Source organism: Marmota flaviventris, chromosome 11, assembly GCF_047511675.1.
Source record: "Marmota flaviventris isolate mMarFla1 chromosome 11, mMarFla1.hap1, whole genome shotgun sequence".
Lineage (NCBI taxonomy): Eukaryota > Metazoa > Chordata > Mammalia > Rodentia > Sciuridae > Marmota > Marmota flaviventris.
This window is the reverse complement of record NC_092508.1, coordinates 8133689-8157785: the sequence shown is the minus strand read 5'-3', so window position 1 is coordinate 8157785 and position 24097 is coordinate 8133689. Positions and strand designations below refer to the sequence as shown.

Genomic DNA, 24097 nt, shown 5'->3' with positions numbered 1-24097 from the left:
GGATTCCTCCAGGAGAGGTGGAGGTGGAGCGTTAAGGAGGAGAGTTCTATCCCAGTCTGGAGTGATGGGTCTCAGTTAAGAGTCCATAAAACAGGTGAGCAGAAATGCCCACTTACCTTCCCCCGGAGTCAGGACAGAGGGTCTCCCAGCTCCATGAAGAAACTGAACCCGAGAAGCTGTGTCCTCCTTTAAATCTCTCTCCTCCTCTCCCCTCCATTTTTTCTCCCTCTCTCAGCTGCCACCACCAGTGGTACAGAGCAAACTGCTGGTGTGCGTTCTGGAGGACCTGGTCATACCGGGGCAGTGGTGTTAGGATCACAGTCTGCTGTGGATGGTACCGGGTTTCCTTGCTTTACCTGATGGGGTGCTACTCCCCAGGGGTGGCGGCAGTGCTTCCAATGGGCAGATAAGTCAGCTTCAAGGACTCAGTGTGTGGAAGACCCCAGAGCCTCTCTACCTGGACAGCGGTGCACAGGAGAAGCTAGGTAGCGGATTGTTTTGTGCCTTTGGTAATCAGTGTTCCCTATTATTTGGAGACATTGCTTCCTCTGTGGGAACAGGCAGAGGAAAGTCATTTTCTGGTGGAATTAGGAATTGATTTAATTTCAGAAACTTCCAAGTTCTTTGCCCCTCTCCCTTCATCTCACTCGGAGGCTCAGAGGAAGTTTTCATTTTGTGGGTAAAGTACTGAGGAATGGAATTTCTGGGTTTACCTTGATAATAAAGTGCCACGCTGCTCTTCAAAGAGGTCGTACCTCCCCACCACAACAAGAGCCTGACCATTTAAAACAGAAACTGTGTTACTCCTTTGGCGAGGGCGGGGGGGACTCTACTGATCCAACGACAGGATATTTTGTTGTATTAAGGAATTATGATTCATTTTTAGGTGGGAAAGTGATTTTATGGCTAGGTTTAAAAAGAAGGCCCCATCATTTAGAAATGTGTGGAAATACTTGTGGATGAAATACTGGAGGGTCAGGAGGTGGGAGATGAGAATCAGAGGCAGACTGGCTCCGAGCTGATCCTTGTGGAAGTCAGGTGACAGATGTGTGCTGGGCTCATCATCCTCTTCACTGACGGGGTTCAGGGCAGGCCATCTCCAAAATGCCACTCTGGCATAAGGATTGTTTTAAGCAGAAAGCCATTGAGGAAAAGGTCGTCACAGGACAAACTCTCTGCCCTCTCCCATCTACCTGAAAACAGAACATCAATTCCTCTTATGAAAGAGCCCCACCCCCACCTCCTGCACCAGGAAGGGAGAACAACTGCACCCTGGGGTCAGATGGCATGAGAAAGAGTCCACACAGACAAACCTTACCAACTGCCCTTATCTACCACTGGTGTCCCCACATGTGTGCCCACCCAGTTAGCCACCTCTTGTCACTCCTGTACAAAATTCTTATTCTTGGCTAAGATTCTATGTTAACCTTTGAGTTACCCCTCCCTGAGTGTCCCCATGTGTACCTGAGATGCACTCATTCATAAACTTCTGTTTTTCTCTTGCTAATCTGCCTTTCGTCAGTCAATCTGCCAGGCACAGCCAGTGAAACCAAGACAGGTAAAAGGATATTTTTTTCCTTCCTATTATGATCTGAATCTTTTGTCCCCTGCCCCAAATTCATATGTCGAATCCTAAGCCAATCCCCAGGGTGACAGTGTTCAGAAGGGAGGGGGGTTTGAGAGATGATTAGGTCATGAAGGTGGCACTCGTGAGTGGGATCAGTGCCCCTATAAAAGAGGCCCAGAGTTGGTCTGCCCCTCGTGGCACATGAGGAGGCAGCAAAGAGACACCAGGGAATTCTCACCAGAAACTAAATCTGCCGGCTCCTGGTCCTGGACTCCCCAGCCTCCAGGACTGGGAAAAGTAAGTTTTGCTCCCCCGGCACAATCATAAACACAAACACTTCTGTGTCCCCACAGGCAATGCTGCAGCGGGGGCAGCCGTGGGTGTCCTCTGGTCCAATTCAGTTCTGACACTACCTGGAGGTAGCATCAGCTTACAGAGCCTGAGGGCTGGGTCTCCAAGGCTACCCCCTTCTGCCTTCTGATGCAGGTCACCAGCCCGAGGTGGCCTTGTCTGTGTTTCTAACCAACCAGCTGTAAACCAGGGTTCCCATGACCCCTCCTCCAGTTCAATTAATTTCCTAGAACAGTTCACAGGACCCAGAAACACGTTTACTGATTTATTATAAAGGGTATTGCAAAGGGTGGCTGGGGTTATGCCTCAGTGGTAGAGTGCTTGCCTAGCATGTGGGAGGCACTGGGTTCAATCCTGAGCACCACATATAAATAAATCAAAAATAAAGGTACATCAACAAGTAAAAAATAGCTTTTTTAATAGTTATAGGTAGACATAATATCTTTATTTTGTTTTTACGTGGTGCTGAGGATCGAACCCAGTGTCTCCCACATGCTAGGCGAGTGCTCTACCACTGAGCTACAGCCCCAGCCCCCTAAAAACTAGTTTAAAAAAATAGGATAATGCAAAGGACACAGAGAAAGAGATGCATGGGGCAAGGTATGAGGGAAGGGGTACAGGGGAGTGTCCAAGCCCTCTCCCCGGGGCACCACCCTCCAGGACCTTCTCGTGCTCAGCTATCTGAAAGCTCCCTAACCCTGTCCTTTGGGGGTTTTAATGGAAACTTTATCGCATAGGCATGACTGAAGCATGGACAACCGTGTGGACACATGATGTGATCATACCCAAAGGGCACCATCTAATGCTAATAGAGTCGGGGGACCCAGCAAGCCTGTCCAGATTCTTCTTGGTGCCTCTGTGCAGAATTCCTCCCTCCAGGTTTGGGGCAGGATCTCTCCAGAATGAGGAGGGTCTTGTGACCTACTATCAACAGGGGTAGAACTGAGAATTTCTTTCCTCTTTTTTTTTTCCCCCCTATGCAAAAGGATCACACATTCCAGGCTGGGCAACTTAGAGAAATCCTGCCTCAAAATAAACTTAAAAAGGGCTGAGGAGGTAGCACAATGGTAGAGTGTTTGCTGAGCATGCACAAAGCCCGAGGTTAGATCCCCCGTACTGCATAAAGAAAAATCAGTTAGTCAATAAGTAAGTAAGTAAATAAATAAAATACACTCATAGAAAAAGGACTTGAAGAGAAAAACCAACTCTTGGGGGCTGGGGATGGGCTGAGTGGTACAGTGCTTGCCTACCAAGTGCAAGGCCCTGGGTCTAGGAGTCAGCACCCCCTCCCCCCCCCAAAAAAAAAGAAAAACCCAAACCACACAAAAAAAACTGTCCCAGTGGTTCCCCATCTCATTGAAAGCCAGAGCCAGGGTCCTTGCAGGGCCTCTTTTCTCAGACTGCAGCTCCTGGCCCCTCCAGACTCCGTTATAGCTGCACAGGCCTCCTGCCGGTTTCTTGCCTGTGCCCAGCACCATCTTCCCCAACAGCCCACGGCCACATTGCCTTCTGTTCTGCTCATTTGCACAGGAGCGCCCCCACCCCAGCCAGCTTAAAACTGCAAATTTCCACTAACTCTCATTCCCCGTTGCACTAACATCTGTTGCTTATGGGAGGGTTGCCTGCCTCCCTCTGCTAGCCTGGAAGCTCAATGGGACCAGTGTCTCTCTATTTTGTCATTTGCTGATGTATTACCCGCTCCTAGAACAGTATTCTGGTACAGAAAGAGGTCCATAATATTTTGCTCAGATTGGAAGGAGGGAAGACAGGGTGGGAGGGAGAGCAAGAGGGAGAGAAGGAGATAGTGCAGCACTTTTCTAGGAAAAGGGGGCCACGTTTGGAGACATTTTTTTTTTATCCTACTGGTATTTTATTTTAGTTAATTTGCTGTCCATTATAATTACCTTGTTTCATTAGTTAACATCAGAATAAAATCTAGAGTCATTTCTTGGCCTAGGGGATGGGCCTGTCTTAGAATAAATTCAACTACTAGGATGGATTTATTCCCATGCATGTCAGTGGCTTTAAGGAGCATCTTAGGGGGCTAAAGCTGCACATCCCAATCCCAGAGCTCTGTGATAGCAGGGCACACACCATCCCTTCAGCAAGGATTGGTGTTAGGTAGTGGTTAGTAATGAGCAGTGACTTGCAAACCGTAACACAGCAGGGTCGTGGGGGTTCTTTGAATTCCTTTAATGGACAATCAAGTAGCTTGTAGAACAACAGCAGCTGTACTGACCCTGAGAAAAAAATAGGTAGAAATAAAGGGAGCCAATTAAGACATGTCAAAAAGGAAAGGCCAGGACTGGGGTTGGGGCTCAGTGGCAGAGCACTTGCCTTGCACATGTGAGGCACTGGGTTCAATCCTCAGCACCACATAAAAACAAATAAATAAAATAAAGGTATTATGTCTGTCTACAACTAAAATATACATGTATATTATATATATATATATATATATATATATATATATATATATATATCTGAGTTAGCCCAAATATAAATATTTATATTTTATATATGTGTATGTATATTTTATTTATATATTTACACACACACACACACACACATATATATATATATATATATATATATATATATATATATTTTTTTTTTTTTTTTTTTTTTTTTTTTTAAGGAAATACTAATGAGGCTCACTCCTGGCAAAGTTGACTAAGGTCATTGTAAAGTGAGGATTTATGGCCATAGGTTTCTCAATGTATTTCAGAAGGGAAATTTCATAAATAGCACAAGCACTCTAAGATGAAGTCTGTTAATGCAGGTGTTGACCCCCAAAACTGAATTCACACAGAACTGACTTGTAGATGAAGTCCCCCTAAATAGGGTGGTCATCATGACAGTTCTGAAGAGGACCAACCAGGGTCACAAGTTCCCCTTCCCAATGTGATCGAGGAGCTAAATGTGATTGGTAAAGACCACAGAATGTGGACCCCAAAGAGTAATAAATTTGGAAGGGACATTATTTTTTTTTTATTGTTCTCTGCTCAGAGACATTCTCTCTCTCTCTCTCTCTCTCTCTCTCCCCCCCCCCCGTCCCAATCCAATTAAGACATCTGTCAAAAGAGAGAGAGAGAGAGCCCTCTGCTTGATCCTTTCTATATTTTTCACTCATAAAATTCTTTTGCCTGACTTTTTGTGTCTGACTAAATTTTCCTTCATTGGAACACAAGAAGCGAGGTTTGGGGCTTCAGTTCTACATGCTTCTGTAACATTGGGACAATAATCTGTTGGGGGTCCCAAAGCTCCTCTGGTACTCTAGTGGTCTTTGTCCTTCTGTTTCAGGGCTGGGAACTTCCCGGAAACTGGAAGACACTCCCACTTTAAGCCCCTATTCTTGCAATTGATTCAGAAAGATTTCAGACATGTTGCTCAGAGTAACAGGTAACAAGCTTATTAGAAGGGATGGGATGGGGGAAAGGGAACACTCTCAAGGGAGAGAGTGGTCCTCTCAGAGAAGAGAGCGACTGCACCCTATCCAGTTTTATTAGGGATCCCCCAGAAGTTTCTAGAAAGAATCACCCAGGTTTACCTCTTGACTTTTAATGGACAACAGGATGACCTCAGACTTTTAAGCCTAATACACTAATACAACTGCCATGACAACTCTAGGTCACTTCTGTCCATGCTGACCAGCTCTAATTGGATTCTTAACCATAAATTCTTATAGATTTTATTGTTAGGAGGAATTATCTTTATCTCCCTGAGTTCCAGGATCTGGTCTTCAAAAGGGGTCACAAAAGTCTCCCCCTTTACGGTAACTTGGGCTCCTCTTATCGACATTATTTGGGGCCTGCTTTTCTCCGCCAGATAAGGGGTAGTTTGCTGAGGAATGTGACATATCCTGTCCACTTAAGCCAGGCAGGGCTTCAGGTAAATTGTTTCTTGGAAAAGATAGTGTGTGGGGTCACTGTGCTTACTGGGAGAAAAAGTAGGCCCAACTCTCCACCACGTTGGCTTAGGAACTGACTTCCTCAACAAGACTCCTAAAGCACAAGAAATAAAATCAAGAATCAATAAATGGGATGCTATTAAAAAAAAAAAAAAAAGGCTTCTTCACGGCAAAGGAAGCCATCAAAAATGTGAAGAGAGAGTCTACAGAATGGGAGAAAATCTTTGCCACTGGCACCTGAGATAGAACATTAATCTCCAGGATATGTGAAGAACACAAAAAAATTAACATCAAAAAAAAAAAACAAATAAAAATCAATAAATGGGCTAAGGAACTTCACAGAAGAAATACAATCGATCAACAAATATGAAAAAATGTTCAACATCTTTACCAATTAGAAAAAGGCAGATTTAAACTACACCCAGATTCCATTTCACTCCAGGCAAAATGTCAATTATCAATAATACAAGCAACAATAAATGTTGGCGAGGATGTGGGGGGAAAGGCACACTAATACATTGCTGGTGGGACTGCAAATTGTGACAACTACTCTGTAAAGCATATGGAGATTCCTCAGAAAACTTGGAGTGGAACCTTCATTTGACCCAGTTATCTCACTCCATGGTATATACTTAAAGGACTTAAGATCAGCAGACTACAGTGATGCAGCCACATCAATGTCTATAGCAGCTCAATTCACAATAGCTAAACTATGGAACCAACCTACATGCCTTTCAACAGATGAATGGATAAAGAAACTGTGTACATATACACGGTGAAATATTACTCAGCCTTAAAGAAGAATGAAATTATGGCATTTTCCAGTAAATGGATAAAACTGGAGAATATTATGCTAAGTGAAATAAGTTAATCTCCCTCAAAACAAAGGCTGAATGTTTCTCTGACATGCAGATGCTGATTCACAATAAGTGTGTAGGGGATGTTCACCAGATTGGACAGGCAGGAGTTGGGGGAAGAGAGGGGGATTGGGAATGGGAAAGACAGTAGAATGAATTGGACAAAACATTCCTATGTTCATATATGAATGAATATACAACCAATGTAACTCCACATTATGTACAATCACAAAAATGGAAAGTTACACTCCATGTATGCATGATATGCCAAAATACATTCTACTGCCAGGTATAAGTGAAAAGAACAAATAAAAAATTAAAAAATAATAATAATAATAATAATATTTTTGAAAGTGTGTGGGGTCAGCACACTGGGTGTATTTTTAAAAAATAAAATTTTTTAGTTGTAGATTGACTCAATGCCTTTATTTGTTTTTATGAGGTGCTAGGATTGAACTCGGTGCCTCACACTTGCAAGGCAAGTGCTCTACTGAGCTACAACTCCAGCCCAACAGTGGGACTATTTTACAGAATGATTCCCTAAACCTCATGTTCCCACCACTCTTGCCTGTCTGTCTCCTATCACTTCAAAGAGGACTACCTGACGGGTTGATGTGGGTGGAAGAAATAGGAGTGGAGGAGGTATGTTGACCAGAAACATCCACCTTTCTCACTCTGACCTCCAGGGGTTGTATACCCTGAGGTGAGCCAAAGACCCATAGCTGGCTCCTGTACTGGGTGAACTTTTAGGGGGTCAGGTATTAAATAATGCCTTGCTTCCAGGCTTTCTCTCTCACCTTTTTCAGAACAAAGGTGATCTAGGTTCAGAGCCAAAGGTGCATCAGCAGGTGAGTCCTAAGGCAAGAAGATATGGAAGAGGAGTTGAGAGTGTTTGGTGGAATTCCATTTAAATACTAATAGCCGGCCTCTGCCCTCCAAGCCACCCAGGGCCCTCCGTTGCTCCTCTTCAAAAGGAGAGGCAAGGAGAGGCTGCAGAGCTGGGAAGGAGGCCCTTGGCACAAGGGATCGGCTGCAAGTTTACCTCTTGCAAAGCAGCTCCCTGGAAACCTCCAGGGGCAAAGTGACTCAAAACACACATCCCAGCATCCCGCGGGCTCTTGGCACGGGCAGCTTCCCGCCTCCTCAGCCTACCCGCTGGGGCCATGCCCAGCTGCTCCTTTCTCGTCCTCCCCGCACTTTTCACAGGCCATGGCAAACATGCAAAGCCCGTATTCAAAGCCCCCTATTGAAATCTTTCTGAAAATGCAAATTTCTCAAAAGTAAATTCTTCTTTTCAAACACTTAAACTCGCACATAGGCCTTGAGAGGATTTCCCCGGGCACAAGCAACGCCTTTAGAAATACTGTTTGCATTAAAAGGGGCAGAACTTGGAGCTGGGAAGCCAGGCTTGAAAATCAGAGGTAGGAGGCTCACCCTTTGGGGGATGCCTCACTGCCACCTTGGCCTTGGTCTCCTCCACCCTTTTTATTCATTGCTACCCCATTGGTGCCACATTAGTCCTGGATGACTAGGGACTCAGCAAGACAGATTTGTCGCCCACCAGCAGCTCAAATCCAGTGAGCTGGCTCAACCTCTAACCAAGCCACTTCCTCCCCTCTCCAGGGGCCTGTTGCTGCCTGTTCCTTTCACTCCCAGAACCAGGGGCCCTGGGTTCAGCCCCTCCCCAGAGGAGCAGACCCCACAGGCATGACTTGTGTCGGGGAGCAGGGCACATTTCTGTCATCCTTCCCCAGCCTGCTTGGCATCACAAAGACTAGCGCCCTAAGCTGGTGCTCCTGGCTCAGCCACCACCCCACTACCATTCCTGGGTGTCCTTGCTCCCCAGAAGCTCTCCCAGGAGGAGGGGTGCCTCTTCTTCCTCCTCTCCAGCATCAGAGAGATTGGAGCTGAGATAACTGGGAAAACAGATTTCTTTTCCCTTCTCCACACTTTCCTCCACCAAGCAATCATTTGGTTAAAATGGCCATTTTCCCCTTTGGTTCTGATTTCACACCATATATTCACAACCTGCTTTTCCCACTTTTCAAGAGCACAGCAGGAGACTAGACAGGGGGAGGGCAGAGAGACTTGGCTCTAAGGTTGCTTCCCCACCTTAGAACCTTGGACAAAAAGCTACGAGCGATGGTAACACGTGAGGGGGAAACCCCACAAGGCCTTCTGCTCAGGTTCTTCTTGGCCTCTCTGTGCAGCACTCCTTCCTCTTGGGTATGGACAGAACCCTTTGGAATGAAGTTCTTCAAGGAAGAAAGTTCTACAGCTTCCAGATCTTATGGCTTGCTTTGGGGAAGAGAGGTTCTAGGTTCCATGACCTGCCTTGGGAAGAAGAATTCTAGTTTCTATGACTCACTTCAGGGGAGAGAGCCCAGCAGGAGACAGAGGACAGGAGGCGGGCAGAGACACTTGGCTTCTAAGATTGCTTCCCAGGGCTTCCGATTTCCTCAGCAGGCCAAAGTGCCATGCTTTGGGGTATTGTATTCTGAGCCCCAACTGCTGCCAACAGCACCCTGGGTTGCAATGGGTCATTGGCCACATCCTGAGAGAGTGCCTTTGAGTCTGTGAATTTCCTAGCATTCCAAGTGAGAGTCCTATGATCACTCTTATTGGACCAACTTAGGTCATGTAACCACCAATGGTTGGAAGCGGTGGGTAACTCTTGATTGGCTTAAGCCACCCAAGACCCACCATGAGATGGGTTGTGGTCATCTTCCCTTGAAGCAAGTAGGCTGCATGAGGGAAAACAGATTATCTGAATGGAAGTTAGGTTATTTTCATAAGAAAACGGAATGAGGTAGCAAACAAATGGTTACCAGCAGATAGCCAATTGTAGCAGGAAAGCATTCACATAGGGCCAGAAATCCAGGTCCATGACACTCCCTGACTCACCTACTATGTTTTTAGTCTGCTTATTTCCTCCTCTTCATAAGCTAGATATATTCTGCTAGAGGTTTGTCTTGGCATCCTATATTGCACCAGTAGGAAGTCATGAAAGGTGAAGAACTGTGTCTGTAGTGAATGCTGTAATGTGCTCCCCAGAGCAAGATGCTAATCACCCTAGGGGCCAGCCTGTTTGCTGCTAAGTGTTTGCAGCCGCACCTCTCGCTGGGCACTGCTTTGGCTACAGAAAGTTGTCTCACCCAATACCAAACCACTTCCCACAGGCAACACAAAATGACAGCAGGTCCACATAGGGGTAAAAAGACCTGGATCTCATTTTAGGATGATTCTGAAAGACCATCCCTGATCCAAAGCTTCTTCTGTGTTTCAAAGTGTCTATTGCCACTGTAACTAACCACCTCCAAAATTTAGTGGCTTAAAACAACAATGAAGCATTATTTCTTGTGACTCTGTGGGTTGGTGGGGCTCAACAGGGTGGTGGTTCTGCTCTGGGAGGAGGAGTTGAGGCTATTCATGCTGCTGCATTCACCTGGGAGTTTGGTAGGAGCTGGAGCACCCCAGCATGTCTCTCATCCTCCAAGGTCTCTCTCCACATTGTGACTGATTACAAATTTAATACCTCAGATCATGTATATTTCCAGCTCTTTGAAATTTGTTAACACTTGTTTTATTACCCAACCTATAATCTACTTTGGTGAATGTTCTTTTTTTTTTTTTTTTTTTAAGAGAGAGTGACAGAGTGAGTGAGAGAGAGAGAGAATTTTAACATTTATTTATCTTTTTTAGTTTTCAGCGGACACAACATCTTTGTTTGTATGTGGTGCTGGGGATCGAACCCGAGCTGCATGCATGCCAGGCGAGCGCGCTACTGCTTGAGCCACATCCCCAGCCCCTGGTGAATGTTCTATACATTTTTCTCTTCAGCCTGACAATCTCCACTTTTTGCAAAAAAGAACTGATTTCATTAACAGTGAATAACCATTGATATGGTTGAGTTTTCTATTTGTCCCCTATGTCTCCCCCTACCCTCTTCATCCTTCTGTCTTTCATCTTGGGTGCATTGACTATGATTTTTTTTTTTTTTGTACTAGAGAAATGAACTCAAGTTTTGGGCATGCTAAGAATGTACTCTACCACCAAGCCACATCCCCAGCCCTTTTCAATTTTATTTTGAGACGGAGTTCAAGTGGCCCAGGAAGGCCTGGAACTTGTGATCCTCCCTCCAGAGCTTTCTATAATTTGCCATTATTCCATCTATTATTTTTTAAACTAAGTCTCTGGGTTTCCAGTGTTTTTTCTAGAACTGAGGCATGCGTCTTTAGTTTATCCATGTTGTTGAACTCAGGCCTGCTAGCTCATCCGCCTCCACTTCCCTTCTGTGACCTCCTACCTGCGAACTGTCTGTTCCTCACCCCGCCGTCTCTCCAGTCCTGGAATCTGTCCAGTCATTCATTCATCTTATCTGATATACACTTGAGTGCCAGGATAATGCCGGAAAATGGTAGTGGTGTTAAGTAGAAGGGGAGTTGACTTCCTCCACCACCAGAAGTCAAAAGGCAATTTAATCATTAACAAGTGACTAGGAGTTGGGCCTGTAGCTCAGTGGTAGAGTGCTTGCCTAGTATGAATGAGGCCCTGGGTGGATCCCCAGCACAAAACAAAATGAGACTAAACAAGACCAACACATGAGATGATGCCATTGCTGTAGAAAGTAGTTTTGCCATTATAAATAGGAAGCGGAACCCCCTCTTCTTGCAAGCAGACTCAGTCAGCAAAACCCAAAAGAAACAAGCCAGACAGTGCACAGGAAGACCACCCAGGGACAACTGCAGTCATCGAACCAGAAGAGTCAAAAAGATGCTGAGGCACAGGATCAGTTTTCTTTCTACCTTGGTGTATTGGAGGACGATTAAAGAGCATCCTGAAATGGTGAACACAGCTCCTGGGTGTGTGCATGTAAGTTTGTGCACAGAAATTGCTTTTTATAATTGCATAAAAGTTCACAGTAGTGGGGCGCTCACTGGGATGAATTATGGCTGATTGTCTACACAATATATTCAGCTGTCTGACATGATGTCAGTCTATAAGTGTTGATGTGGAAAAGTATGGAGAAAATATAAATCCAGTGACTAAACCAGATAGAAGAACACTATGTGCTATATGATCTTATTTGTAGCCATGTACTATGGGCTGTGAGGTCTGGCGGAGGCATAGAGTGACCATCTAAGTTTTGAACTATGCATATCTCAGGACTTAATTCAGCAACTGATGCATAATGGCCCCTCAATAAATATTTGTTGAGCAAATACTTTGCTAAAAATCTAGAGTGCTAATAATAGTAATAACAGGAAAATGGGTGGGTTTTAAAATTGTCCCTATTTTCTTTCAAAAAAATGCTGAGAAGAAGATTGTGAATTACACCAAAATAAATACTTAAGTTTTATAATCAAATGGACATCCAGTTGCTGGGCCCCACTGTATCTACTAGTGACCAAGGAACTAGGGGCCAAGCAGGTTGAACTTCATTACAGATTTGTCTTTCAATTTGCCTCCAGAACAAATTAGTGACTTTTTTTTTTTAATGTTGATCTCCCCCAGGTCCATGCCCAAAGAAAGAAGAGGAGAAGAAGAAGAAGAAAAGGCTGAAAAACTCAAAATCCTTAAATTCTTATAGGATTATAACACTGCATGAAGACATGAATTCCTAAGCATATTTCCAGATGACATTCCACTCTCCATACAATAAAGATAAATTCATAATGATTGTGTCAGATATCAAGTAAACACCAGATGATTTCCCATAATGTGGATGGAGAGGAGGAAGGAGCATTCTTGGCACCCCCCCACCCTTTTTTTTTTTTTTTTTAGTTTTTTTTGTAATTTTCTGTTAATTTCCTACCAGAATCTTTGCCATGTAAATAACAGAGAAAGATAAAGTCCACTGGCCCTGGACTCCAACCTTTGCTTAACATTCCACCCCTTCTCTGATCTGTCCCTCTTCCCACCTCTGGAAAGTTTGGGATTTGTTATCTGAAAATCCAGGGGCTGAGGATACATGTCTCAGGAGGCAGAGTGTGTTGGATTAAGATCAGCCTCGCGAGAGAGGCTAAAATGAAGGTTCTCTCATCTACAGTCTGGCTTCCCCTGCTCCTCAAAAGGTGACTTAGGTGGACTCAATTTCCTTTCAGCTCACCTGGTAAGGCCCTCCTTGGCTCTGCCACCTTCTCAGCTTGCGCCCACAGACAAGGTTAGCAGTGTCCTTGAGGCACTGTCCCCTTTCTGTGCATAGAACCCTAAGCCTGCCACAGAAGCAGAAAGAGGCTATGAGGACTGCTAGAAATCAATGTGAAAACAGGAGGGAGGCCTCCAGCACACCCTCCACCCAGTGCCAAAAAAAAAAAACGGGGGAGTAGGCTAAGTGAACACCTTACACTGTGCTCTTGTCTTTGGTGGGGACTGTCACCAACCCCACCCATACCAGGCACTGGAGGAGAACACAGCTGTGACCTGGGGTTCCAAGCCCAGAACAAAGAGACCTGGCAGTTCTTCCTCCCCATTCTACGGGTCAGGGACTCCAACTGCAGCCCTCAGCTCATGAGCGAACTGTGGTCAGGAGGGAGAGCCAAGGGCCTGAGCTTGCTGGCTCTGCAGAGAATGGAGGCAGGGGTTTAATTAACCCCCTTTCCCTCTTCTTGCTATCACTGAGCACTCTGAGACTTCTTTTTCTTTTCTTTCTTCCTTTCTTTTTTGTGATGATGCTGGAGGTGAGCCCAGGGCCTTGTGCATGCCAGGCGAGCACCCTGCTGCGGGGGTGTGCCCCCAATCCCTGATTTACTTATTGATGGAATAGTTCCTCTAATTGTGTTTTCAAAGTGGGACTAAATATGACAAGCTTTCTGATTCTGTGTCCACCTGACAATCTAGCTAGAAATCCACATCCAGGTTTAACCTTAAATTTTTCTTCAATACTTTGAAACGATTTTCTTTTTTTTTCTCAGATCCAATGTTGCTGTTTGGATTTGATATCAATCTGAGTTTCATTCCTTCTTTAGTCCTTTACTATCAAACTGCTCAGATGCAATGCGATGGCTGGAGCTTTATCTGGCTTGGGTCATGAAGATATGAGAGGAGACAGTGACCTGGAATCAAACGTGAGTCCTCAGAGACCTAGAAAAACAAAGCTACTGTATCAACCATAAGTCACCCACTGACAAGTGTCCATGAGAAAGAGAAATTAACTAATGTTGTGCTTATGCCACAATTTAGACTCTGTTATGAGTAGCTGAAACAAAACTTAATTCATGTGTGCTTTAAATCAGCTTTGTTTTAGGATTTCCAGAAACCTAATTATTTTTCCCAGTGAGTTCATGTTTCCCTGGATAACAGCCACCTGAGCTTCAGTCTACCTTTATTGTCTCCCTCCTGGGGAGCTCAGGGAATGGGGACAGAAGGGAATTGCCTGTGGCTTTATGATATGAACCTGCCCACCCTGAGGGCCACCTCCCATCACTAATGAAGTTCCTCTCAGAGAACTTCAGAGCACTCTCCCTGGTCACTGTTCTTTTCATGAGCTGAGTCCTGTGACTGGAATCCACGGATTCTTGAACCATGAAGTGCAGAGAAGGGACTGCCAGGTCTCATTATTCCATGCTTCTAGCCCAGCCTGACATTGTCATACCCAGCCAGCAAGGCTGTCTCTGCCTCCCAGAGCTGTGGTGGGGTAGGGGTGGGCCATGATCCCCACCAGAGACAAGAGAGCGAATGTAAGGTGTTCACTCAGCCCACTTTTCAACAGTGGGATGGAGGATGTGGGGGTTTCTCATGCTTTACCTTAGTTTCTAAGAGTCCTCATTAACCTCCCTCTTGCTTCTGTAGCATGGTGAGTGCTATGTGCACAGGGGCCGACGTCTCAAGGAGACTGCCACCTTGTCAGGCCTGCACTATTATTATTTTTTCATAACATTGATGGCCATTTGTGTGTTTATTTGTTTATTGTCTCTCTTCCCCAACCCACTAGAATGGCAGCATCTCAGAGGTAGAAACTTGCTGGTTCACAGTTGTCTCCCAAGCACTGTACACCGTGCATACAGTAGATACTCAACTAATACAGGTGGAATGATTGTATCTCCAACCTGGTGGTGCTGGAACTCTATCTTGACACCAGTCCAGGGATTCTCCCTCCAAATCTGGAGCCCTGATCTCTGCTTTGAGCAGAGATTCCAAGGGAATGTAAATTAATAGCGAGGGAGGAGGAGAGAGAAAGGAAAGGCACTGAGGAATGAGAACGACAAATTATGTGTGTGTATGAATATGGCATAATGAATCCCACTATTATGTATAATTATACTCACCAATAAAATGAAAGTTAAAAAATTCAAAAGTCACATGAATGAAGACCCTGATAAAGATACAGGACCCTCCCTTCAAACGCTGGCTAAAAGAACTGTTGGATGATTATATTTAGTGTGGGGCTGTCTTATACATGTTTGAATCTCCACTGTTTGCAAAGAGTAAGGTGTTCAAGAAAGATTTGTTTTAGGGACACACAAAACCCGTCTGGGGAAATGTTTTAGCATAATTATAGAGGGCAAAGAAAGAACTGAGGGTTATAGAGTGAAGGACAGGGCTGGGTATTAACATGTTGCTGACACAAAGGGGCCTATGGTGTATTACTCTGCAATAGATGAAGAAATAAAAAGCCTTAGGCACTAGCCACACACAGCTATTTAAATTTAATTGAAATTAAATAACATGTAAAATTCTGTTGCACTGGCCTCGGTTCAAGTGCTCTGTAACAGCCACATGTGGCCTGTGGTCACTGCCTTGCACAGTACGGGTAACAAGTCAGTCCCACCATCACAGAATGTTCTGATGGACAAAACTCACCTAGACCTTTAGGATGAAAGGAAATACCGTCCTGCTTCGGACCTACCAACAGTTTCCAGGCAGATCAGAGCACCAAGGCAGTCCCACTCCCGTTCCCCTAGATTTGCCCCACAGGGAGCCAGTTTGCCTCCATGCCAAGGGCTGTGATCCTAACCAGTAAGCATTTGTGGAAATAGTGGGCCCTCCAGCAGGTTTTGATAGTGTTCAAGGCCCAGGAGAAGAGCTGGATGGCAGAAGTAGCCCCTGCTTCCCCTCCTTTCTCTCACCTCCCTATCCCCTTATTTGCACGCTCCACCTCCACTCCAAAGCCAACAGAGCACAGGTAGCCAGGCCCTGCCCCCAAATCATGTGGGACTCCTCAGAAATAAATGATCTACTACAGGTCTTAGAACAATCTTACCTTGTTTACATGATAATTTGTCTTCCTCCACCCTGAGACTGCACCTAGTAGGTGCCCTGTAAGTATTTGTTGGGTGGGTGGATGGATGGTGAATGAATGAATCGGAGACACTCTTTTCCCTTAGTCGGTCAAGGCACTGCGGGAGGAGCCACCCTTAGAGGGTTGGAGGAGAAAGCCCCCTCCCTCCACTCCGCCCCCGCGGACCCGCTCTGGGCGGGTGAGCCAGAGCCATCGCCTGCGGGCCGGGGGTCCGGCGGGGCTCGGCCCTCAGGGGCGTGTCCTCCCGTCCCGGGCGCAGCCGCCCGGATTGACGGGCTGCGGTGCTCCCGGGCCGCGGCGGCCGAGGGACATGGAGCGCGAGCTGGAGGCGCTGGAGACGCGGCCCGCGAGCCTGGCCGAGCCGCCCTTCCAGGCGCTGGTGGAGGCGGCTGGGGGCCGCGGGCAGGTGCTGCTGGTGGGCGAGCTGTGGGAGCGCGAGCAGAGCCGCGCGCTGCTGCGGGACTTCGCCACGGCCGTGTTCCCACCCGAGCCAGCCGCGGGCAAGCCGGGCGGCGCGGCGGAGGAGAGCGCCGGGCCCGGGGCGGCGTGCAGGGCGCAGAGGGCGCTGGGCACGGCGGCGCGCGCCATCCGCTCCCCGCTGGTCTTCGTGCTTTGCCGCGCGTCGTCTCTAGCCGCCAGGGAGCCGCGGCGCCGCCTGCGGGAGATGCTGCGGGACGTGCGCGGCCGGAGGCGGGCCGGCGCGGCGCTGGTCGGGGTGCTGGTGGCCGAGGCGGGGCCGGAGGACGCGGTGGCGCCCGGGCTCCGGCTGCTGGAGGCGCTGCTGCGCACAGTGTTCGGCCGCCAGGCGGGTGGCCCGGTGCAGGCAGCCGCCTACTGTCCCAGCCACCCGGAATCCAGCCTGGCTGTCCAAGCGGCCGCCTGCAGAGCCCTGCAAGCCGCGGGGCCCGGGCGACCAGGTGAGGCTTCGCCGCGGAGCAGGGCAAGGTGCGGGCGGGCGGGAGGGCAGCGGCTGGGAAGCTCCCCGGGTTGGACCCCTTTAGCACCCCCTGTTGTGCAGCTAAGTAAACTGAGGCCGAGTGCGCGGAGGTGCCTAGCAGCCGTCCCCTCAGCACTTTAGCTTTAGGGGGCGGGCCCTGGACAAGGGGTCAAGTCTGCCCTGGGAGATTTGGAGTGTTTGCCTGATGCAGGGCGCTAGGAAGGCCGAAGGGACGAGCATAAGGTAGGAAGGTGGTAGGAAGAAGGGCTGGACTGGCCAGGCTTGGTGGGGGGAGGGGGATGGGGAAAGAGGACAGAAAAGCCTTGGGATGCAGAAGCCTGGGGTGGTGGGACACCTGTGTGTGGAAACTGGGACTGTGGGGTGCCTGGAGCTTCCAGGACGCAGTGCAGCCAGGGATGCGTTGAGACCTCGAGGCCACCCTGGAGGCTCGGTGGGGAAGTCCGGCGGGGTAAGAGACCGAAGGTAAGGGACTTGTGGGCCTGGAGGAGGCTGCCAGGAACTGAAAATAATGAATTTTCTAGTGCTTCCTGGTTTCGGGCTCAGGTTGCACACCCGTTGCAGAGGGCACCTTTCCATCTAACTGAAGTGTAGAGAGGGGAGTGGGTCCCCCCCCCCCCCCCCCCCGCCGCCGCCAGCGGAGACAGCTGCTGTCCACAGAGGGAGCAGGCTTCAGCATCTCCCCCATCCTGGTTCACAAGGTTTTACAGGAACTCTCCAGTGTTTGGGGGTTAAAATGGGGACATTTAGTAATGCTGAGTCTGGCAAAACCAGGAGATCTTTGCACTCAGCTCCCCACTCAGCTTGGGCAGCCCTCCAAACCCTGCAGCCTCCACCTCCTGAAGGGTTAATGAAAACTAGAGTGGTTGTGTTGTGTTTCCTGGGGTATCTGGTTGGACAGCTACTGGGAGATGCCGGACATGGGGAGGGGTTGCTTTCTCAGCAGGGAGACCTGCTTCCTGTGATGTTAAAAAAGTCACAGACTCACCCGAAGTCTAGCTTGCCTGGCAAGCGCTATCCCTCTCAGCTGGGATGTACCCCAGCCTCCCCACCCTCACCCACTTTCTGTTGAGGCCTCTAGGCCTCAAATTCAGCCATTAGTAAGGGAAATACCTCCTGTGGAGCCTTGTTCTAATCAATTTTTCAGCCCCTTCTTCCCTGACCTGGCCCTCTGGGGGAAAGAAGGAAATTCACACAAATTTTATGCACCCTAATGAGCTGATGCCTGGAAAATTCTCCCAGGCTTTAATCTCTTGGATTCTCCCATTCCCATGGGAGCTTGCTCTGGCCTCCTAAATGTTTGTACCCAAGGCCTGAAAAGCCTTTTCTCTCCTCCTCCTCTCTGCTTGGCCAGTCTCACCTCTCCATTCAAACTGGACTTCCTCCTCCAGGAAGTCCTCCTGGAAAGCTCCGCACTCCAGTTGGCAAGTTCACTGATGAAAACCCAGAACCCTTTGCCTTCCTGCTGTCTAAGCTCTTACCATGTGATTTTGTGCCCGTTCCCTGTGGGTTTAATCTTGCTCGTAGTCCCCTTCCTAACACCTTGCCTAGCATACAGAATGGGATAAATGACTCTTCACCTCCTTTTAAATAAATACTTTAAAAAGTTTAATGCTTTGCAAAGGCATCGTTTTATGTTAAACTCTCTCCTACTTTTTTTTTTTTTTAAAGAGAGAGAGAGAGAATTTTAATATTTATTTTTTAGTTTTCGGCGGACACAACATCTTCGTTTGTATGTGGTGCTGAGGATCTAACCCGGGCCGCACGCATGCCAGGCGAGTGCGCTGCTGCTTGAGCCACATCCTCAGCCCCTACTTTTTTTTTTTTAAAAAAAGCAACATACATACACACACACACACACACACACACACACACACACTGAACAAAATGAAAGCTTTCATTACTGAATAAAGGGACTGTAGTTATGATTTATTGCCTGCCCATTTCTTTGCAGCTTTTGCAGTGGACAGTGTTATTACCCTCACACCAAATGGACTCACGTTGCTAAGGTTTTCCTATTGGATGCTCTGTTTTTTAAGTTTTCTGATTTCTTTCCTTACTGCCTGCAGATGATAATTTTTTTTTTTTAAGTTGCTTGCCTTGTGTCAGTTCTGCTTTACACAGTTTCAGTGTCTAATCCAGCTGCCTTTGGGTTGAAAGCCTAAGGATCCCATCTTGTTAGAACTGGATATAAATTAAGAGTAAATAATCTGTGAGTAAAGACTGTAAACAGGTTTTTTTGTTTTGCCTATCTGCTGCCAGAAGTTTTTATTCTTCTTTTTTTTTTTTGCAGTGCCTTAAAAATGATAAGTCAGGCATGGTGGTGCACGCCTGTAATCCCAGTGGCACAGGAGGCTGAGGCAGGAGGTTCATGAGTTCAAAGCCAGCCTCAGCAACATTGAGGCGCTAAGCAACTCAATGAGACCCTGTCTCTAATAAAATACAAAATAGGGCTGGGGATGTGGCTCAGTGGTTAGGTACCCCTGAGTTCAATCCCCAGTAACTCTGACCCCCAAAAGAATGATAGGCAAGTGCTCTACCAATGAGCTCCAACTTCCCCCTGCCTTTATTGGGGATTAAACCCAGTGACATTCTACTTCTGAGCTACTTCCCCTGTCCTTTTTATTTTCTTAATTTATATTTTTGTTCATTTATTTGTTTTGCAGTACTGGAGATTGAACTTGGGGCGCTCACAACTGAGATATATCCCCAACCCTTTTTATCTTCAGACAGGTCCTCCCTAAATTGCTGAGGCTGGCTTTGAATTTGCAATCCTCCTGCCTCTGCTTCCTGAGTTGCTGGGATTACAATCTTGTGCCCCCACACCTGGATCCAAATCGTTCTTTAAAAAAAAAAAAAAGAGGAAGAAGAAGGAAAAGAAAACATTTCCTGTTGACTTTATTCCAGATGCTTGGGGATCCCAGGTGATCTCCAAATAACTGGAATGGTACTTTAATTTTGCTAAGAACTAGAATCAATATTGTCTCAAATTATAATTGTTTCATATGTGATTACCAAAAAAATATTAAATCTATTTCTGTTAAGCAAGAGTTTGAACTAAAAATCAGGGAGGCATTTCTGCCCTTGAGTATTCTCTTTGGTGCTTTGTCATTGTAATTAATTTCACGTTTTGTTGCTATGGTTTTCCCAGCATGGTACCCATGTCATAGAGTAATTTGCGAGGATGAAATGAAATGATCACAGTTGAAACTAGGACCGGTGACAGTTGAGACTCTTGGTTTGCTGGACAGAACGTTTTCCAGTCTTATGAAGCAGGAGCCATCTTTCTGACCTTGACCTGAGGGGCTTTGTGTTCTTCCTAGAAGAAGGAACTTGGGAGAGATCTGGCCTCCCAGGACTGCTGGCCTGTTTTACTTGGGGTCCTTGGAGCCAGAGGAAGGACCAAGATGCCACCTCCTCCAGATGCCCAGCTCAGGGTGAGTGCTTCAGCTTCCTGGACCTTCCTGAGGGCTGGGTGTGTAGACACAGGGGCCTCAAGGACAGAGCAAAAGAACATCCATGGAGCACCTGCTGCATACATGTGGGCATGGGGGGAGCCATGTGAACTGCCTCCCCTCCAGGCAGTGGGAAGGCTGGGCTTTTGCCCCAGGAGTGTCACCTAGTGAAGGAGGTGTGAGGAGGTCTGTAATGCAGGTGAGCGGCATGGGGGCCTCTGCAGTCAGGCACCCTGAGGATCCAGGGAGTGTCAGAGTGAGTAACATGTGAGCTGGGAATGGAGGTCTTTCTGTAAGTAGAAATGAGAAGGTTGGGGGAGAGGACAGCCCGAGCAGAAGCTTGACAGCAGATATCAGAAAAGCCCTCGGAAGTGTCCAGGATTGAGGTACAGAAGGAGAGTAAAGGCCTGAGGTGAAGAGGAGAGTTAGGCCACACCGGGGGCTCTGAATGTCCTTCAGGGGTAGAGGGCCACTGGTGATTTCTGAGCAGAGCTGTCAAGATGAAGGGTGGTTTAGAAAGGGGGCTGGACTGTGGGGCAGGGAGAGCACAGAGGTGGAGCCCAGCTGTCAGGGACTGCAGCAGCCCAGGAGAGACTTCTTGTGGCCCAAGGGTCAGTGTGGGACAGGAGAAAGGGAAGGGAAAGACAATGGGCAGTAGTTTAAAATAAACTGACATTGTGTCCCTTATTTTAAAAATAGTTGATATGTCAGCCTTATATTGCTGCAAAAGAAATTGCCACAAAAGTTAGTAGCTTCAAACTAGAAACATTAAGGTCCCTGACTTGCTGTTAGTGAGGCTGTTTGTTCTTGCTCCCACCAGGCCCCCCAACAACATCGACTCCCTTGTTTCTAATCTGAGGCGGTGTCACAGTTTAAGGTAGTTACAGGAGTGACTAGCCATCCCCTCTGTCTTGTGAGGCTCCCTGTTCAACACCTGTATTCCCAGAGCCCACCCACACCAAAGGAGGGGTTTATACAGGGGCAGCTCACTTAAAGGGCCATGATCTTGGGGCTAGCTTCAAATTTTGCCTATTGTAGTTGAAAACTTAAAAAATATTTTAAGAAAAGGAAAATGAATACTAAAAGTTCACTTGATCCTATCATTCAGCAGTAACAACAATCAATATTTGGGGGTAGACCATTCCATTTGTCTGTCTTTCCTTCTCTCACTGTCTTTGTACTATTTAAATTTTAATATTTACTTCTAGGTAATATCTAATCTGCAGAATGAAGTAGGTATTCAAAACAGTCAATCAGGGGCTGGGGTTGTGGCTCAGCGGTAGAGCACTTGCCTCGCTCGTGGGAGACCCTGGGTTCGATCCTCAGCACCACATAAAAAATAATAAGTGAAATAAAGGTATTGTGTCCAACTACAATTCAAAATAAATAAATATTAAGGAAAAAAAAACAGTCAATCACAAAAATGTTAACTTTTAACTTTGTGGTCATCATTTAGCATCTGTCATGAACCTAGGGGGGAAATAAAGCAAAGGAATCATTAACAGTTGTACATAAATTTTGGATAACTTCCTTCTCTGTAGCATATAACAAATCTCATGTAGAACTCAATTTATTAAAAGGCAAATTTCATTTATGGATTATGTACTTTTATCCTACTGTATCCAAGGGGATGGGCTCCAGAACTCCACTTGAAAACCAAAATGTATGTATGTTCAAGTCCTTTATGTAAAATGGTGTATAATTTACCTATGTATATCCTTCTGTATGCTTTATTCACTTATTTATTTTGTGGTGCTAAGGATGGAACTCAGGGCCTCATACATGCTAAGCATATTCTCTACCATTAATTTACACACCCAGACCGCCTGCTGTATACTTTAAATCATCTCTAGATTACTTACATCCCTATAGTATTGTGAAAGCTATGTAAAATAATTGTTATACTGTGTTATGTAGGAAAATAATGACAAGAAAAAAATCTGTATTTGTTCAATACAGATAAAACTTTTTTTAATTGGTTGAATCTGTGGATGAAAAATACAGGGATATAGAGAGTCAACTGTACATACATTTATAATAAGCATGACAAATATAAGATCTTATACTTGGGCTGGGGTTGTGGCTCAGTGGTAGAGCACTTGCCTAGTGTGTGTGAGGTGCTGTGTGAGGCACTGGGTTTGATCCCCAGCACCACATAAACAAATTAAACAAATAAAATAAAGATATTGTGTCCATCTACGACTAAAAAAAAATTAAATTAAAAGACCTTATACTTACCATGGAATCTGTTTTTTTCGTCCATAACATATTATGGCAATAATTATGTCAGTAACATCTTTTATTTTTTTTAAGGTAGTTGTAGATTAACATGCAATTATAAGGAATAAGAGAAAGAGCTCCTGTGTACATTTTACTTAGTGTCCCCCATGGTAACATCTGAAGTTTTTTGTTTTTTTTTTAAAGAGAGAATGAGAGAGGGAGAGAGAATTTTTTAATATTTATTTTTTAGTTTTTGGCAGACACAACATCTTTGTTCGTATGTGGTGCTGAGGATTGAACTCGGGCCGCATGCATGCCAGGCGAGCGCGCTACCGCTTGAGCCACATCCCCAGCCCACATCTGAAGTGTTTGTAACACAATGGAGATACTGACATGGGCGTAATCCACAGATCATATTCCGATTTCCCTAATTTACTGCACTCATTTGTGCTTTTAGTTCTATGGAACTTCATATATCATTTCTAATGCTGAATCCCACCATATGTGTGAGTCATAGTTTTCTCTCTGAGTCCCTTTGCTGGACACTGAATCAGAATCAGGATGCTTTCAGATGCTGGGTAAGAAGCCTGGGGCTCAAAACAGCATAAGATATATAAAGGAATTCATTATCACACCTAAAGGACAGTTCAGAGGTGGAGTTGGCTTCAGAGTTGGTTGATCCAGGAACTCAGTGAACTCCACAAAGACTCAGGATTTTTCCTTCTCTCTTCTGGGCCATCCTCAATGTATGTTTCCTCCTTAGACTGGAAGCAAGATGGCTGCAGCAGTTCCACTAATTATTCCTAATTATTTCCTCAGGATAAAATCCTAGAAGTGGAATTGCTGGGTCAAAGGGTATGTACATTTTTAAGGTTTTTGATCTGTATTTTGTTTGGCTTTTTAAAGTAGATACTCACTGGGGCAACTTCCTCCCTTTCAGTCCTTGCTTACCGACTTATAAACTTTTTCTTCTGATTGGTCATTCCTTCTGTGTTCCAGAGAACTTCCAAGACTCACAGGAGGAGCTGGCACTCACAACCATATTTCCCAACGGAGACTGTGAAGACCGTGGAAGTGGACCCAAAGCCTGTGATGGAGTCGTTCACACGCCCCCTGAGCCCACTGGAGAAACCAGATGAAGGCTGGACCCTCGGAATGTCCCTGGCTCTGACCCACACCCTGAGGCCTGACCCTTCTCACTGAGCCCCCAAGCCGACCTTGTCTGGTGGTGATTGTGAAAACCCCTCTTTTAGGGGGCTGTCACATTCCCTATTGCCAGTTCGGGAGCAGGACTTGCTAAGACAGGCAGGGCCTAGGAAAACTGTCCCTTGGGACCGGCTCTCCACTTGCCATTTGCTACTGTGATCATAGTAAGGTTATTTTAGCTCTCTGTACCTCAGTTTCTCTAAGCCAAGGAGACCGGTAGCTCTCTACTTTGAGGCTGTGCAGAACTGTGGCACCCCAGGGTGTGTGCAGCACTCTGGACACATGCAGGAGAGTGCAGCTGGAAGGAACTCTGGGCCAGATATCATCAGATCTGG

General features: G+C 46.4%; 1 protein-coding gene across 1 annotated transcript; it reads left to right on the top strand.

Moving 5' to 3' along the window:
- The first annotated feature begins 16236 nt into the window (after window positions 1–16236).
- Window positions 16237–23896, top strand: C11H2orf72 (chromosome 11 C2orf72 homolog). Its single transcript, XM_027941680.2, has 3 exons — window positions 16237–16843; window positions 20205–20318; window positions 23556–23896. Exons 1-3 carry the CDS (start codon window positions 16237–16239, stop codon window positions 23693–23695), a joined length of 861 nt encoding a protein of 286 aa, XP_027797481.2. The 3' UTR covers window positions 23696–23896.
- The last annotated feature ends 201 nt before the right edge of the window (window positions 23897–24097 follow it).

Excerpts from the sequence above, each read along its gene's own strand:
- C11H2orf72 (XM_027941680.2), top strand. The coding sequence starts at position 16,237 with ATGGAGCGCGAGCTGGAGGCGCTGGAGACGCGGCCCGCGAGCCTGGCC. Across the intron at positions 16,844-20,204 it reads CGCGGGGCCCGGGCGACCAG|AAGAAGGAACTTGGGAGAGA; the intron begins GTGAGGCTTCGC and ends TGTTCTTCCTAG. Across the intron at positions 20,319-23,555 it reads CTCCAGATGCCCAGCTCAGG|AGAACTTCCAAGACTCACAG; the intron begins GTGAGTGCTTCA and ends TCTGTGTTCCAG.